The 17,290-nt window shown below is 41.5% G+C and overlaps 2 protein-coding genes across 2 annotated transcripts in view; both read left to right on the forward strand.

The window, feature by feature from the left end:
• The first annotated feature begins 13,487 nt into the window (after positions 1 to 13,487).
• Positions 13,488 to 15,340, forward strand: LOC109470869. Its single transcript, XM_019769951.1, has 2 exons — positions 13,488 to 13,733; positions 15,139 to 15,340. The coding sequence occupies exons 1-2, from the start codon at positions 13,498 to 13,500 to the stop codon at positions 15,338 to 15,340; spliced, it is 438 nt and encodes a 145-aa protein (XP_019625510.1). The 5' UTR covers positions 13,488 to 13,497.
• Positions 15,322 to 17,290, forward strand: part of LOC109470875 (scavenger receptor cysteine-rich domain-containing group B protein-like) — a 34,756-nt gene continuing 32,787 nt past the window's right edge. Inside the window, 1 exon segment of the mRNA XM_019769956.1 lies at positions 15,322 to 15,365. Within this exon segment, the coding sequence (XP_019625515.1) occupies positions 15,342 to 15,365 (24 nt within the window). The 5' untranslated portion in view covers positions 15,322 to 15,341.

Here is a 17,290-nt window from a genome sequence, read left to right on the forward strand (position 1 = left end):
TTCTGTGTACATGTACTTCATAACTGTTATTGCTGTGTACCAAATTATATGCCGATATAACAAAGGGAAGTTTAGTATTCGCTGCTAACAAGTAAAATCCAACTGACCAGAATACTCCGCCGGATGTCATGACATCCTTCACGGAGTAAAAAGATACAAAGGCCGAAACATGTGCTACAGTATAAAGAAATGCCACAGGAAGGTCCAAGCTCCACAATCGACCTTGAACTTTGTCTTCCCAAACCTTCTCTATGCCTTTCGATATGTCTTTAAACTATGCTTCTACCTCTGCATATTAAAACTATTATATTAGTATTTTCCTGAACTTGTTTTTCCTCCCATGCCCTCATACTTTCGACGCAACATAAGTCTTGGCATTTAGTTGTAATACAACTAAATTCGCATGCTTCCTAATAATGATTGTCATGGGTGTTGCTGGTTGGAGACTGCGGTCGAGTCCGTTGAGTCAACACTACTTGATGCTGCTCACTGTGAGCGTCTCCTGCTAGAAACTTACGGGATCACACTGCCGCCACGCCTGCCTCCTGGTCAGGTTGACGGTCCTTCAGAGGACATCCAGATGCTACAGCCCGATGTTCTTCGGAGCCACATTCCGCTAGCCGTGTACGGAGACGGAATCTGCCTGTACAGGGTACTTTCCCGTGCCATGTACGGTACTGAGCATTACCGACCTGCCCTTGCACCACGATACACCACCAAACAGAAGGGTAGATTCAGGGCCACCCAGTCTGCATGAAAGTGAGAACAAGAAGGGCATCGTTTCTCATGTTCAAACCAATACCATAAACATAAGGCTGTCACTTGTACAGATTTCCTATGACAAGTTTGCCTGTACCTTCAGTGAGTTGTGAAGGAGATTCTCAACAAAGGACTTCACATAGTGAACATTATAATATACTGTCGATCTCTGGAAGCAGTGGGCAAAGTATTTTCTAATCTCCTATTAGAGTTAGAGGCAAGGGCCTGGGCAGGTAAAAGATATTAAGTTGGTCATGACGTCTTAAATATCGTTGGAATATCATAGTCCGTATTGGAAATCCTGGCCAGTAATTTTGTTTTAAACAACTGTCATTCATGGCATCAGTCACATTTTGAAATCATGATTTGGAATAGAACAGCGTAGTAGTTCACTTGTCTGTCCGCTCGCGCCTGATACTTGAAAACATGTACAGACAAACCACAAGTGAGCCTCGCTAGATCACGCCACCGCACATCCTCCTCAGACAGGATGTACACATGTGCCGCCAGAAAGTAGTACGTGATAAGTTCGCTGCATCTGGTTATAAGTGTTCTTTTTTTAACATTTGACATAATTCCTCGACTGTGCTTAATCTTTTCAGTAACAAGATACTATAACCATGTTTGTTCTTACAACCTAAATGTTTGATATCCCCGTTGGTATACAGTAATTACCGGAGCGGATGTATACAAAATATCCCGTCGCACGCCGACCCAGCTTCAGTTGGAGAGGAAGGGCGGTGGTGTGAGGTGTGTGCTGCAATGGCTGGTTGTTTTGTGTTCCAAATTGTCTCTTCATTGTTTTTCAACTTACCAAGAATGAATCTTGTAGATGTGGAACGAACTCGTAGGTAGATGTGGATAAGTTTCAGTAGAGGAAAGACGATTTATTCTGCCGTGGAGTTGAGCCACGCCGTGTTGTGTAAGGCCGGTCGTTGGTGGAATTTGCCCCACTACTATGTCAGTTTGTCCAAACCTGTTTCCCTTGTGTGTAGTTCAAACTTGTAGGAAACATTCTGTACTATGCTGACACGACATTACGCGCCCTTTCTAACAGTTCTTGACAAAACTTGCCAATTGTCAGGCCGACCGCGGCTGATATCTGTGATGGATTATCTTGTTTACGTGTCCGCGGGCGAGAACTGTGGACAATATTCTCGGACGACTTGGTCTAACACATACTTATTTTTTATTCGTGTTGTTTATGCTGTGGTGATATATTTCAGCGAAGATATTTATTTTAGTAGGGATGACGTGGTTCCAAAGTCTCCACTGGACAATTTTAGCTCAGCTATTGTCCTTTCGAGAATCTGACCAATTTTGTATTCTGGTCGGCACCGGTTAAAAGAAAAGTATAATTATCTGACTTACAGTACAATTATTTGTGTTTCTTCTACAGCAACTCCTGAGGTTAACATCAAACAACATGACGACCAGCTGACACCAACAGGCGGACACATGAGACCTTACTTACCTTAACATGATTGTTGGAAACAGCATTTTCTGCAACAAAGCATGGAGTTAAAATTAACAAAGCAAGCACAGCAAACTTGAGACATTCATCCCCTCTCCCAATCTTAACTACATGCACTACGTCGTATGTAAACATTGAAAACAGAGCTAATGGTAAACTGAAGTTACCTGACTGGCTTCCAGCTTACTCAGGGTTAGGTCTATTTTTACAGCTGTACAGCCTCCTGGAAACCCAGACTTCGGGGACTGTGCCTCGGGCTCAGTGGGGGCTGGTTCAGCTTAGACTTTTTCTTTGGATGTTAACGCCATTTGTGATTAACTCATGCAATGCAAATGAAAATAATAAAAAAAAATATTTGCATGCTTGCATTAGATTTGCTCACCCTATATTATTTGCTACTATTTAAGGTCTACCAACATAGATACATCATTGCTCTACCAATCATAATTATTTATTTCTCTTCTGAACAGCTCAATGTCACATAAAGTCGAACGACAGTGTGAAAACAACAAAGTTACATTTCGAAACAATGATGCATGTCAGGTCCTTCAAGGAGAAGACGTTCAGCATTCAGTTTTTTTAGGTCATGGTCACATAAGTTTAAACATGGTTTTGATTGTCTCAAGAATTACTTGGAGGAAAGGCTTTTTGGCCAGCCAACAGTCTCGACTGATATGTTCCTTCCCGTCGCAGGAGGAGCAGATCAGTTTGTAAAAATGCGGCATCTGCTGTCTAATAAGTCGTTTGCCTTTTGTAAAATCATAAGATGCCATAGTCTGGAATGAAACAATTTGTTCCTCATGACAACATGACAGGATATTGTTCACAAGTAACATTGATGTTATCAATCAGTACAACACAGTCACAATATTATTCTCAATCAAGATTATACTCATGATGCGACCTCCAAGTATGGTGAATTCTGCTGAGGTTTGCTTGTGTGTTAGATGATGGAAGGGTGTCGCCTATGTCAAACAAGGGCAATGGCTTGATAGGTGCATAATTGGGAGGTGATGACACGATAAGCGATCTTCAACTCCATTATTGTGCAATGTGAAGAACAAACCCAACACATCACCTGTATGATCGTGAAATCCAAGAACCGCTGATTCAGTTGGGCTGTCCAACTCTCTCGTCTCCTTTATGCACGTGTTTAGCAAGTCAGTCAGTGAGGTTTGGTCACCGCTGTCTGTAAGACTTTGCCTCTCTCCGAGAGAATCTGGTATAGCCATTGTCTCAATACTGTGAGAGAGGAATAGCATCTTTAGCAAAGCGTCATGCATACTTACTCTATCCTCCACACTGAAGGTTGAGAACGCATAAGGACGCATCTCTTCGCCCTCCACCCGGTACACTTAAGACATCGTTGATGGCGTCGACATTTAAACTCCGTATCAGAAACCGAGTCACGGATGCGTGATCCATTAGCAACTCTCAGAATGAAGTCATGCAGTTCTTCAGATGGTTGTAGAAATCCACATAACGGAGAATTTTTCGCCAGTGTTCCAAGGAAGACTTGTCTGTCTAGGCATGTCTTTCTACCCCAGAGTTCTCCTTTCCAAACTGAGTGTACAGATGACTGAAATCTCTTCTCCTTGGTGAGATGTTGCGGTCTGCTTTTCTCTGGTTATAGGTGTCTGTGATAGGAACTGTCGTCTAGCTGTAGATGGAGTATGGCCTGATTCAAAAAGCTTCTATACTTTCTCGATATTTTTTTTTTCAGACAGGTATTTGAAGTTAGAAGCCTCCAACGTGCCGACTGAATTGTTTTGCTCCCAGTGAATGTCAATTGTGGTGCAACCTTCTGTTAATATCTTTAGGACTAGTGAATTGTGGGTGCGGTGGCACCGTTTTCGAGGTCATGTAGAAACGCTGGAAGAAGGCAATGACACTGTTTTAGTTAAGTTGCTTATTAATCTTTTATGACTTGCCTTCATAATAACGCACAATATGAAATGTTTGCGCGTCCTCATGGTAATAAAATTCGTAGAGCACATTGTTTTTTGAATTTTTTTTTAAATTGCATTTTCAAGGAAGTATTACAGTTGTAAGAATACAAATAAAGTATACGTGGTGTACAAGACAAAAAACTAAATAGTTGCCCAAAACAGTTTACAAACGGTTTCCTAGCAGAGGTGACACAGCAGAGGTGAACACAACACAGCTGCAAAAAGAGGAGGACCCACCAGTGACGGCGGNCCATTGTCTCAATACTGTGAGAGAGGAATAGCATCTTTAGCAAAGCGTCATGCATACTTACTCTATCCTCCACACTGAAAGGGTTGAGAACGCATAAGGACGCATCTCTTCGCCCTCCACCCGGTACACTTAAGACATCGTTGATGGCGTCGACATTTAAACTCCGTATCAGAAACCGAGTCACGGATGCGTGATCCATTAGCAACTCTCAGAATGAAGTCATGCAGTTCTTCAGATGGTTGTAGAAATCCACATAACGGAGAATGTTTCGCCAGTGTTCCAAGGAAGACTTTGTCTGTCTAGGCATGTCTTTCTACCCCAGAGTTCTCCTTTCCAAACTGAGTGTACAGATGACTGAAATCTCTTCTCCTTGGTGAGATGTTGCGGTCTGCTTTTCTCTGGTTATAGGTGTCTGTGATAGGAACTGTCGTCTAGCTGTAGATGGAGTATGGCCTGATTCAAAAAGCTTCTACACGTTCTCGATATTTTTTTTCGAAGTTAGAAGCCTCCAACGTGCCGACTGAATTGTTTTGCTCCCAGTGAATGTCAATTGTGGTGCAACCTTCTGTTGATATCTTTATGACTAGTGAATTGTGGGTGCGGTGGCACCGTTTTCGAGGTCATGTAGAAACGCTGGAAGAATGCAATGACACTTTTAGTTAAGTTGCTTATTAATCTTTTATGACTTGCCTTCATAATAACGCACAATATGAAATGTTTGCGCGTCCTCATGGTAATAAAATTCGTAGAGCACATTGTTTTTTAAATTTTTTAAATTGCATTTTCAAGGAAGTATTACAGTTGTAAGAATACAAATAAAGTATACGTGGTGTACAAGACAAAAAACTAAATAGTTGCCCAAAACAGTTTACAAACGGTTTCCTAGCAGAGGTGACACAGCAGAGGTGAACACAACACAGCTGCAAAAAGAGGAGGACCCACCAGTGACGGCGGGGGATCTGACGTTTGAGCTGAAAGAGCCGTGCACCCCGGCCGCCTATGTGCAGCGGGTACGGGAGGAGAGGGAAAGGCTTGTGGGACAGTGTCAGGAGGGAGAGGGGATACCTGAACTACTGGAACCTCCCTGCACATGTTCTTGAGCAGGTCCGGGTGGTCGTTGGCAAGTCAAAGCTGATCACAAGTCACGCGAAATCCCCGCTGGCCAGGTTTGAAGAGCTGTGCCGAGAAGCCATGATGCTAGGGGGCAACAACCCGTACAAAGCCAATATGAACGACCTGGATGCGTATTGGGAGGTTGTCGAGCTGGAGGTCCAGAAGATTGACAAACTGTTCCATGACGTGCACTTGGTGGTGAAGAATGCAGTCTAGTTCTTTTTATATGTGTGAAAGATAATTTGTAAATACTCATGTAAAAGTCATTTGTACAGTTGTTCCAATGCGGTGTTTTGCAAGTCCAATGCGGTGTTTTGCAAGCACCTACTGTTACAGTACGACAACGATGTTTTTGATTACGATGAGAATGTTTAACTAAATCCAAACTACTTGAGAACCACATGAGAAGATACTAGTGAATTGTGGGGGGAAGGGCATTGCTGTAATGTTTTAGTTCAGTCAGGCCACAAGGTGTTCTGAAATCAGAGGTGAAGAAACGTAAGAACACACTATTGGATAAAATGGCAACATGCCAATCTAATGTCAACTGAGTCTATGTTGTATACAGATATTTAAGGGTTGTATTTTAGAGTCCAGCACCCCGTACCCTCGCCAAGGGTCGCCATAGACATTGGCTCGAAACCCATTGAGTCCAATGTGGGAGCGATGTCGTCTGCTGATATGACATAAAAGTATAATTAATATATTTGTAGTTTCTATGCTGAGGAATACATGTTTCCCTTACTCCATAGTTATTTTAGTGCAGTCGCATGCTATCTGCAAAGGAGCATATATTTGCCAAGCCATTTTGTGTTGATTGGCTTAAAACAGGGGAAGGGCATTCTATCGTTTGTAAGTTTGAAATCTATGGATTTTAATACATGTAGTATAAAGAGTCATGTTTTCATCACATTAGTTTTGTGCTGGAAAGATTTTGCTATCGGTACATATCGTATCTTAAACAGTAAATAGATTAAATACCTCACTGGTCTTCTTGCTCTTGTGGAAATTCTTGTAGAGGTTCTCCACCCTTCTGCGTTCCTCTTCAGTGAAGACAGGCGCTGGAACTGGCCTCTCGGCTGACCATGGCTTCATCTCACTGTCAGGTCATAGTGTGGAAATGATGTCCCTCTCTCTTCTGCGCTGATCGTCAATTGATCGCTGTTGTTTTGCAATGTAGGCATGTCTACATGTAAAAAAAGGTGGAAAATGGGTATGCTGAAAGAATGGTTAATCACTTGTCATACCGAATGGACCTTGCGCTACTGTGTTCATGCGTCATGAATACTAGTACATGCGCGCCGTTCTGTGCGCCGATGCATAGCTGGGTTGGAATCCTGGCTATCGTCTCTCTCTGATGTTGGCGTACGATGGTAACCCCACTGCTTTTGGTGATGTAAGACTGTTGGGGTGCCATTTGTAGCGTCCTTTGCAGAAACAACACCAACACGTTCTTGTTTTTTTTTCTATATATTCCCAAAGTGATAAAAATCTCCAAAAAAGACACAATCACTTCACAAATACCTGATAAGGACACTACAGGGAAATATATTGTTCCTGGTATTTGTTTAATATTCAAGTTTCAATGCGATGTGTTCAGGAAAAGAAGATTCCATTTGAGGTAAATATCGTTTCATTTCTGTATGGCCTTAAATCATTTGCTCTGTTGGTACTGTCTGAAATTTTCTTGTCGCCAAGGACACGTCTACAGTATCATACATGATACAATATGATTAAAATTAGTTTGGCCTGGCGTATGCCGTTCTCCCCATCCGACCCCAAAACTGGCTCTTCAGCCCTCCCTGCTAGTTCTACATTTAGGGTGCTGACGAAGACCTGGTATGTTACGACAACCGAGTCACCGTCCAAGGAAAAGCGTGTTGGTGTCTGTTTTGGGCCGCACAAGCCCGAGGTGTTGGAAGACAGTTGGTGTAACATGAGGTCGCCGAGGTCTTGTCCAACCCACGGATCGTGTTTTGGAACCCTAGGCCTGAGCAACATAACCGTTTGACATCGCTCAGTTTATCTTTAGTTCAGCCAAGTTTGGATGAAGGAGCAGTTCCTCCTGGTCCGCCTCTGGGTTTCTGGTCATGTGGGACGTCAGCAGCATGTTTATATCATGTAGCTCTGATGATGGACTTCTTAGATTTCAACCACTTTGTAGCCCTTTTGCACAGCCCTATTATATATCTGCTGTTGATAAACGGGTGAGCTGAAAATGGCCTTCCTTGATTTTGCAGGATGCCACTGGTGCCCTGGCATTCGTTTTGTCGTGAAGGCAGGTCTCTTTCAAATGTGACCATATGTTTCCTTTCCATCTTGGAATATCTCAATTTGCCTCTCTGTGTATATTTTGTCCAGGTTATTCTCAGTTTTTTAATGTTTGAATTTCAAGACAGTCTTTTATGGAGGAGGTGTCATGCTTGCATATGTTGAATATGGCATATGCAGTGTTGGGGTCTTTGTTCTTTGTTCTTCTTTGTTGCATGATCTATTGTTGACGCATTCTCATAAATGCGTACTGGCTTAAGTTGGTGATTTATCTTTCTCAAGCAATATATATTGACATATATTCCCTCGATGAAGAGGTCTTGGTTGTTGTCAAGATAGACCGCAAAGTCAACCCAGGGAAACTTTCAACAGTATAACTGCCAATGAACCTGGTGATAGTAGCGGTTGCCCTTTTTCAGGCAGATATCACCATTTACTTAACCTAAGCAGAAACTGATGTAAGACACAATAACATCTATTGACTGGTTTCTTCTGACGCAAGGCATTTTACTTCCAGACCCCCCCACCCCCCCTTCTGTACTATCGGTAATTAGTCTGTCCAGTGAAGCCCATAGCCAGGGCCTTTCAGCGGAGACCAAAAGGCCAATCTCCTTACAGATTGTCTGTGGATCAGTGGCCGTCTTTGTTTGCAGGTACTTATCCACTGCAGCCCCCTCATTCATGTTACCAAAAACAGGTGCAGATAGTCTGAAGTTGCTGAATAGCATTGCGTTCAGCGTCTTTGGGAGAGCATTTATTGACATGCTCGAAGAGTGTTCGAAGGATAGGACCAAGTAAGACGTTTCTAATGTACTACCAAGTAATTGTTAATCCATTGAGCCCATTGGAATTTAACAAGCAGAAAAGATTACCAACTTGAAAATTGTTAATCAAACAGTTTTATTTGTACAAGTGTTGTTTATATAAAACATCTTATGTTGTTGTAATATTGCTTTAAAACCAGCAGTTTTAAATACTTCAAATGCTTATCTAGTTAAAAACTAAAGCACCCTGCTCCTAGAAGTAACGCACTGCCACCCACCACCCTCAACACCACCACTTTTGGACGGTCCTGTCAATAAATCGTACTAGCTAAAAACTTTCCTGTCACCACAGAATGTTATCTGGGTTCACAGCTTTTTCCTACCTCCTCCTCCTAAAGCGGGATATAGTCACATTTTCACCTGTTCCTGCTCACACCTCATCTTGTCCCCCATCTGCACTAGTATCACTGTCACTACTGATGTTTATCCCTACTTCTATCGTAACTTCATCTTCATCTGACATCTCACTATCTGAAGAAGACACATCTTCATCCTCACTTTCATCTGACAAGTCATCACTCACCAAAAACCTGGAACACACAGTTTTACCAATGTGGGCACGGACCAGGTCAACTTCTGTTGCGTTTTTCCCTTGTAAGAGAAGATCGTGTCTTGACAAGTATTTTTCTAGCTCAGCTACACGGAGAGATCCCAACAACCCTTCTTTGTACAAAGTCTCCCAATCATACTCGTCATACTTTTTCTCTTCGCACTCTTTGCGCTTATCCTCTGCCAAAGCAGTTCTCCTGACCTTCATTGTTTGAATGAGCCTAATGTGCTCTATGTATTCCTTGACATGTTCTACTGATACAATATATTTCTGTGAAAACTCATAGATAGACTGAACATCATCAATAGTTACTGTCTTGTTATTGACAGCAGACTTCAGCTGGGCTCGTGGTTGAAAATCATCGGGAAGGCGTCCCTCAATCGGTGTCTTGTTGTACGGCAGGTAGTGGAATGTTGGTAGTCGGTCGTAGTCAGGATACGGCCGTGGTATGGGTGATGGTGTCGTAGTCAGGATACGGCCGTGGTATGGGTGATGGTGTTGGTAAGTGTATTCGTGGTTGGTGCAGAAACCACACAGTTCCTGGTTCTCTGACAGATCTGACAAGAAATGATAAAATAGGATTAAGCACTTATATTTTTTTATCCACAGGTAATAATGCAATGCTGTAAATGAAATATTGTTTCTTTTCGACTCTGTTTGAGACGCAAAGAACTAGTAAGTGTTGAGAACATCGGCCTTAGTCTTGTCGTCTGACATGACATTTTCATTTTCAAGTAGAGAGGGCAACACGCGGTCCGCTTTACCAAGGGAAATTTCTTTGGATACAGACCACCATTTTTTGGGGATTCACTGTTGAATTAGCAAGGTCGAGACAAAGCTTAGGGTGAAACCGATAATTGGCAAGGAACAACGGTACCATTAGTGATGCAACTACTGTAGTCACTTCTATTCCGAGTTTAGGTTTCTCTACATGAGCTTGTACACTGGTGTTTTCTCCATACATTACAAGGTACTCTTCATCTGTCAAGTGAACAGCTGGATCGTATGTTGTATTTGTCATGTACAGCATGTGTCCATGGTTACTAACCTCACTACTGTCCTCCCGTACTGTCATTCGGCAGGTCCGTTCAAGTCCCTTGAGTTTGCTTCTCATTTCTGTGATGTCCTGTTCCGCTTCATACTTTCCAAGGGTTTTCAATCTCTCCATAACATCATCTGGATCCATTTCTTCATACACGTGGTCCTCTCTGAATCTCATGGACTTTTTCTGATCGTCGAGACTCCTCTTTCTGTTGTCTTCCAGTGGGTGCTGTCTGCCACCAACAGTGAATGTCCTCACTTCGGTGGTGCCACTTCTTGGGTCGAACACCATCAAAGTCAAACTCTTGGCACGATACTAACGCCTATCGAAATGTCCTTATTTTTTATCATGACTTCCAGGCTTTTCCTTATCTCTTTCGCCGGTCGTGTGGTGGGCATCGTGACATTCTTCATGTTGGGGATCCGTTTCTTTTTTTCTCCGTGGTCTTGGGGTCTTCATTCCATGGTTAACATCAAAAATTCAAAGTTTGGAATACCTGTGTTACGTTTGAAGATATGTAACCAAAGTATATCGTTTTCTTTTATGTTTTACAACCTTGATAGTATTTTTAATCACACATAATGTTTGCGCTAAATATAGACCATTTCTTTAAACAATGCACCATCCAAAAATGTCATTAACAGGCAAACATTTCATTCGACTTCGTGTCACTTCAGAGGTGAGGTTTGGCAGTTCATTCTTCAGCTGTTGAATTGTGTGTTTTAGGATGGAGGCTACTGACTGACTGTCATGGGTACATGTTTGGAAAAGGTTGATAAATGTCTGTTTCTACTGTGTTGCCCTGCCGAGTTTGCTGCAGTCTTGGACCTATCGGGATGCGTCTCCGGGAAGCAGTGTGTTATGGGATACCACCGGGCGCGCCATCTCGGAACGCGCCAGCCTCTTCGCCCGACCGTACGCACGCGCCGTGGCAGGGGTTCCCACGGCAATGACCTTCAACCTCGATACCCGCCATTTTGATCTGACCTTCACTTCGAATCCCGCCATCAAGGACCTTACGGAGATTTTTGTACCCAGGCTGCATTACGCAGAAGGGTACACTAATGAGCTCCGCGGAGCTGTAATGCGAGGTGGATTAGAAAGACAACAGTCTCCTCTATGTCAGACCGAAAGAGATCAATGAGGTTATTATAGGACGTTTCTGACAGACGCGTCGACCCTCAACGTCGTGCCTTCTTCTCGCGCCAACAGCGTCTCAGGAAAAATATCAAGGTTAACTGGTAGAAACGACCTTGAACACAACCAGCTCAGGAATATGCAGTTTTCTGAAGATAGTTGTGAAATTGAATACGAGTTGAAGAATCTGGTATCTCACTTCATGTAAAACTTTAAATCCAAAAACAAAGTCTTCAATAAAACCTAACTCTACCATGTATAGAATGTAAGCATCTCTCTAAAGACAATAGTAGTTTTAATATTTATAACATGTGCTACATGCTATAGTTGTTCTTAAAATATTGTTTGCTTCTATTTGGAAGATTTTAATATTTATCAAAGAATCAACCAAGATGTACAACTTTGTAATGATGATATATATGTAAAAATTATTGTTAAGAATATGGGCTGTACATTTTATGATATTAATATTAGATGCAAGAAATAGAATTTAGAATATTTTTTTCACCTTAAGTTTGATGATAATGTGACTAATTCCAAGGGAGATGATTATGAATATCATACAAAAAATTAAATGTTCTTTGAAACGTGAAGCTTTACATCCGAAGAATTGTTGAAATACAGAGCTTTTACTCACAAAATGACCTTTGTTTACCTTTCATTATCGAAGATGTGCATTGTATCAAAGTCAGTCTCCTAAAATGCTTACAAGCAGACATGAAAGTGTTTCTCTGTCAACGATGAACATTTTTAAAATTAAGTCCGTGCTTGAGCGCCCCATGCAACAACTACAATGGTTGACCCCCTGCTTTAGGCCCCATCTTATATCCACAAATGGTTAACCCTCAACAGAACACCTTCCCGGACTGATTAATCTGTACACCTGGGGTCCGCGCGGACCCCAGAACAGTTTTTTGCTAATTTTTAGAAATTATCAACATGCTACCAGCTAAATTGTTTTGCAAACTGATGTGGGAACCTCTGTGTCCACATTACATACAAAAATCATACATTTTGAACTTTTTTTATTTTTTGGTGAAGAAAAGAAGACAAGAAGAAATACCCGATTTTTAAACCCATTTCAGACTTAAGGGGCTTTTGAGGCCCAACTTTGATCTCAGATAGCGGCTAAACGGCTTGCGCTAGAAGTATCAAATTTGGATACCTTTCCTAAAATGTCTCTGGCAAAAAGTTCATATTAGTTTAATACTAGTAAGTTGATGTTTTTTGTGTTGCCATGGCAACGGGCTTCTAGCAGGCAGTTTTTTTGAAAATAGAAGTAATTTTGGTTTAAACATAAAAAATTTCTGAGTTTTATATTAAATTACACTTCTTTTCCAACATTAATAACATCTTACATAATCAAATATAAGTTAAATCATTTAATATGCATAGAATATGCTAATTTGATGACGTCATTGGTCAAAATCCAATATGGCGGACTATATTATTAGCTCTGACGTCATATGACGTAATGATTACACCAAAGTTATTAAAATTTAATTCTATTACTACACCATTCTCTGAAAACTTGGTAGACATACGATGAGTGCATAAAAACATATAAAAACGGAAGTAAGGTAATGTATAAGAACACCAGTGTATCCATTATGATCGAAAGCCGGCTGGGGGTCCGCGCGGACCCCAAAAGAAAATCAGATATAATTTTTTTTATAAATGGCAGAAACGGAGTTTTCTGCACTGTATTGAGAGACAACTTTGTGGGTGACAATTACCTAAAATTTCAGAAAAAAATCTTTAGAAACAAAAAGATATTACAGAATATATAGTCCGCGCGGACCCCAGGTGTACTGTTTAGGGTTAATCCCTTGCCCTAGGACCCCATTTTATAACCATAATGGTTAACCCACTGCCTTAGCCTTCCCCCCACTTGATAACCAATATGGTTTACCCCCTGCCCTAGCGCCTCACTCGATAACCACAATGGTTTTCCCCTGCCTTACACCTGTTGGATCCATGGTTGTGCTTCTGACGCTCGGGTCATCTTTAGTCACACCTGAGCTGGAGAGGAGCCAAACGTCCGTCAGGTCGTTCAGAGACAGGTGTCACGCTGAGCCATTCAGATGAACAAGGTGTGACGCAGGCGTTTTAGTTTACTTCCTCCAAGATGGCGAGTGTGTTACTGCTCGCTGCCTTCCTTCTGTGCTGCAGCTTCCCTGTCGGAGCCCAGGACGTCAGGACCTACTGTCCCGGGTCCTGTCTGCGGGAGTATGTAGACAAGGGCTACTGTGCCTACACCTATGTGGTTCAGCCCGGGTCCCGTACAGGGGGCTGTTCACCACCTGTCCAGCTCGCCGAGGCGAAGGAGGAAACGGGCTGCATGAAAAATCAAGTGGATCGAATTTTGTCCCTGGTNAGTGGGAACCTCTGTGTCCACATTACATACAAAATTCATACATTTTGAACTTTTTTATTTTTTGGTGAAGAAAAGAAGACAAGAAGAAATACCCGATTTTTAAACCCATTTCAGACTTAAGGGGCTTTTGAGGCCCAACTTTGATCTCAGATAGCGGCTAAACGGCTTGCGCTAGAAGTATCAAATTTGGATACCTTTCCTAAAATGTCTCTGGCAAAAAGTTCATATTAGTTTAATACTAGTAAGTTGATGTTTTTTGTGTTGCCATGGCAACGGGCTTCTAGCAGGCAGTTTTTTTGAAAATAGAAGTAATTTTGGTTTAAACATAAAAAATTTCTGAGTTTTATATTAAATTACACTTCTTTTCCAACATTAATAACATCTTACATAATCAAATATAAGTTAAATCATTTAATATGCATAGAATATGCTAATTTGATGACGTCATTGGTCAAAATCCAATATGGCGGACTATATTATTAGCTCTGACGTCATATGACGTAATGATTACACCAAAGTTATTAAAATTTAATTCTATTACTACACCATTCTCTGAAAACTTGGTAGACATACGATGAGTGCATAAAAACATATAAAAACGGAAGTAAGGTAATGTATAAGAACACCAGTGTATCCATTATGATCGAAAGCCGGCTGGGGTCCGCGCGGACCCCAAAAGAAAATCAGATATAATTTTTTTATAAATGGCAGAAACGGAGTTTTCTGCACTGTATTGAGAGACAACTTTGTGGGTGACAATTACCTAAAATTTCAGAAAAAAATCTTTAGAAACAAAAAAGATATTACAGAATATATAGTCCGCGCGGACCCCAGGTGTACTGTTTAGGGTTAATCCCTTGCCCTAGGACCCCATTTTATAACCATAATGGTTAACCCACTGCCTTAGCCTTCCCCCCACTTGATAACCAATATGGTTTACCCCCTGCCCTAGCGCCTCACTCGATAACCACAATGGTTTTCCCCTGCCTTACACCTGTTGGATCCATGGTTGTGCTTCTGACGCTCGGGTCATCTTTAGTCACACCTGAGCTGGAGAGGAGCCAAACGTCCGTCAGGTCGTTCAGAGACAGGTGTCACGCTGAGCCATTCAGATGAACAAGGTGTGACGCAGGTGTTTTAGTTTACTTCCTCCAAGATGGCGAGTGTGTTACTGCTCGCTGCCTTCCTTCTGTGCTGCAGCTTCCCTGTCGGAGCCCAGGACGTCAGGACCTACTGTCCCGGGTCCTGTCTGCGGGAGTATGTAGACAAGGGCTACTGTGCCTACACCTATGTGGTTCAGCCCGGGTCCCGTACAGGGGGCTGTTCACCACCTGTCCAGCTCGCCGAGGCGAAGGAGGAAACGGGCTGCATGAAAAATCAAGTGGATCGAATTTTGTCCCTGGTGGAAACCTTTCTTAGCCAGCAATCCAACCTCACACAGGAGCTACATGAACAGAAGACCCAGATAGATGGCTTGTCCAACCAACTGTCAGAGGAAAGAGCCAGGACTGCACAGCTTGGACGGGACCTACAAGAACAAGAGACCAGGGTACAGAATCTGACACGGGACCTACAAGACCTTCTACGAGCTTGACATGGTGATCAAACAACATCAGCAGGTGGGTGTCAATCGAAATCTAAGATTTATACCTCCGGGCTTTTTCTTGCATATTTTTATATGTTGTTTGTTATGTATAGCTGATGGTGTTAAATTTCATTTGTTAGACTCAGCGTTCCAGGTTGTTTTAACACAGGTCAATATTTTTATCTGCAGCCCATAACATGTACCCATGAACTTATGAAATTCTATTTAATCTGCCGCAAGGAACTCGTAATAAAACTCAGAATGACAACCGGAACTGTTAAATCAGACGTTGAAAATAACGGCTAATCAGTGTTATGTAATATATTCATGAGGAAGCAAAACGCGAGCACATGGTGCGTATCCACAAATATTACGATCCCAAACATAGTGACTGGGATCCGAAATGTTACATACAGATGCTAACTGCTTATAGTACGTCAAATATACAGGGGTTTACAAAAGGTTGTAGTAATGTACGCTCGTCTGCAAATATTTGCATAATACTCATTTGCATACTTGTGACTCGCTACATGCTGCCTTTACCAGATACCATGCCCCTGTAACACTTCCGGGTTCGATCGAGCTCAAAAACATGTGGATAAACTCCATAAATCCAGAAAGAGATCTATATTTTCTCCAAAGGTTCTTTGAATTGTGCACATTGTCACTAACTCTAGGCTATGCAGCCGTTGAAAACAGCATTTAAGCGCATATTTTTGGTACCATACTTTTAAACAAAGAATTTATCGAAGCCGGATACCTCTTCTCACAGCGCCTGAAAAAAGTGGACTAAACCGATAATGCCTGAACAACACCAAAGGTCAACCTGAACGACCATTTTCAGACAAAAGGGGGTGTCCGGGGGCCGCCAAAAGGTTTCAAGCAAGAAAGATTGAGCCCTAACAGGTTAATCGGCTGTAAAGCACAACTGCTTGACAACATCGCACGTGGTTCCCTCTAAGGTTTACCAAGTGTCGAAAACAGAACTTGTGTCCATAGGTGTCCAAGTGTCCGAAAATTCTCCGAGAAGTTTTATATTTTGCAAATACATATGATCAACAACACGACAATTTAGTATCGGATGAACAAAGTAATATTTATGTTTACCGAAGAAATGGTAAACATATTGTTTTTACTCGATTTCCTCTTCTCCAAACACCTAAAAACCGTAGATATTTTCGTACTTAGAGCCTGGAGGAAAATGAAATTCGGCATGCTGGTAACATAGGTGTCAAAAAATGTTTTTATTTGCAACAAGTGCTTTTAAAAAAGCAGTCGTTTGCGGTCATTGTATGTTTGCACAACAAAATCGTATGCAAAAAATATGTTGTTTTTTTGGGGGGGATAAAGTGATGATAAAGTCTTTGATTGACTAGCTATGCTATACTACATACACATGTACATTGGGATTGTCACTATTGGCATGAAGATAGTTTAGGAAAAATAACCAGAATTCATGCTCATTAGGAGCTAGTTCACACCATTTTCAAGTGAGGAAATTAGATTCTTAACTATCAAATCTATCAACTAGTTTTTCAATGTTAAAATAATAAGTAGTAACAACTAGTTTTTGAATTGAAAAAAGCAAAACAGCGGATGTTAAAAAGAAAATTAAAAGCTAGCCTTTAAAAGGAGTATGTATAAAACATGTTGACATCGCGGCATGCCGAATCAAAGGCAAAAAAAAAAAATCATATGTCGAGACTTGAATAATTAGTTTTTGTGTGTTAAAGGCACTCCATGTAGTTTTTTGACAATACAAAAAGTATATTTTTTCATTCTTTTCTTTACACAGTACATTGACTTAACCCTTTAGTATTCCAAAATCATACTCCTCAACAAAAGATACAACATCCTTGCTCCTTAGAATATTAGCTTAGAAAACTGTGAATGATCTTCTATACAACCTCTGGCCAAACCGCACATATGGTACATTGTATTGTCCACTGCTAGTGGTTT

Source organism: Branchiostoma belcheri, unplaced genomic scaffold, assembly GCF_001625305.1.
Source record: "Branchiostoma belcheri isolate BF01 breed outbred unplaced genomic scaffold, Haploidv18h27 scaffold238, whole genome shotgun sequence".
NCBI lineage: Eukaryota > Metazoa > Chordata > Leptocardii > Amphioxiformes > Branchiostomatidae > Branchiostoma > Branchiostoma belcheri.

What these genes read in the sequence shown, in the direction of transcription:
- LOC109470869 (XM_019769951.1), top strand. Translation starts at nt 13,498, where the DNA reads ATGGCGAGTGTGTTACTGCTCGCTGCCTTCCTTCTGTGCTGCAGCTTC. An exon ending in AAAAATCAAGTGGATCGAAT is followed by an intron (nt 13,734 to 15,138) that starts TTTGTCCCTGGT and finishes AGTGGATCGAAT; the next exon opens with TTTGTCCCTGGTGGAAACCT.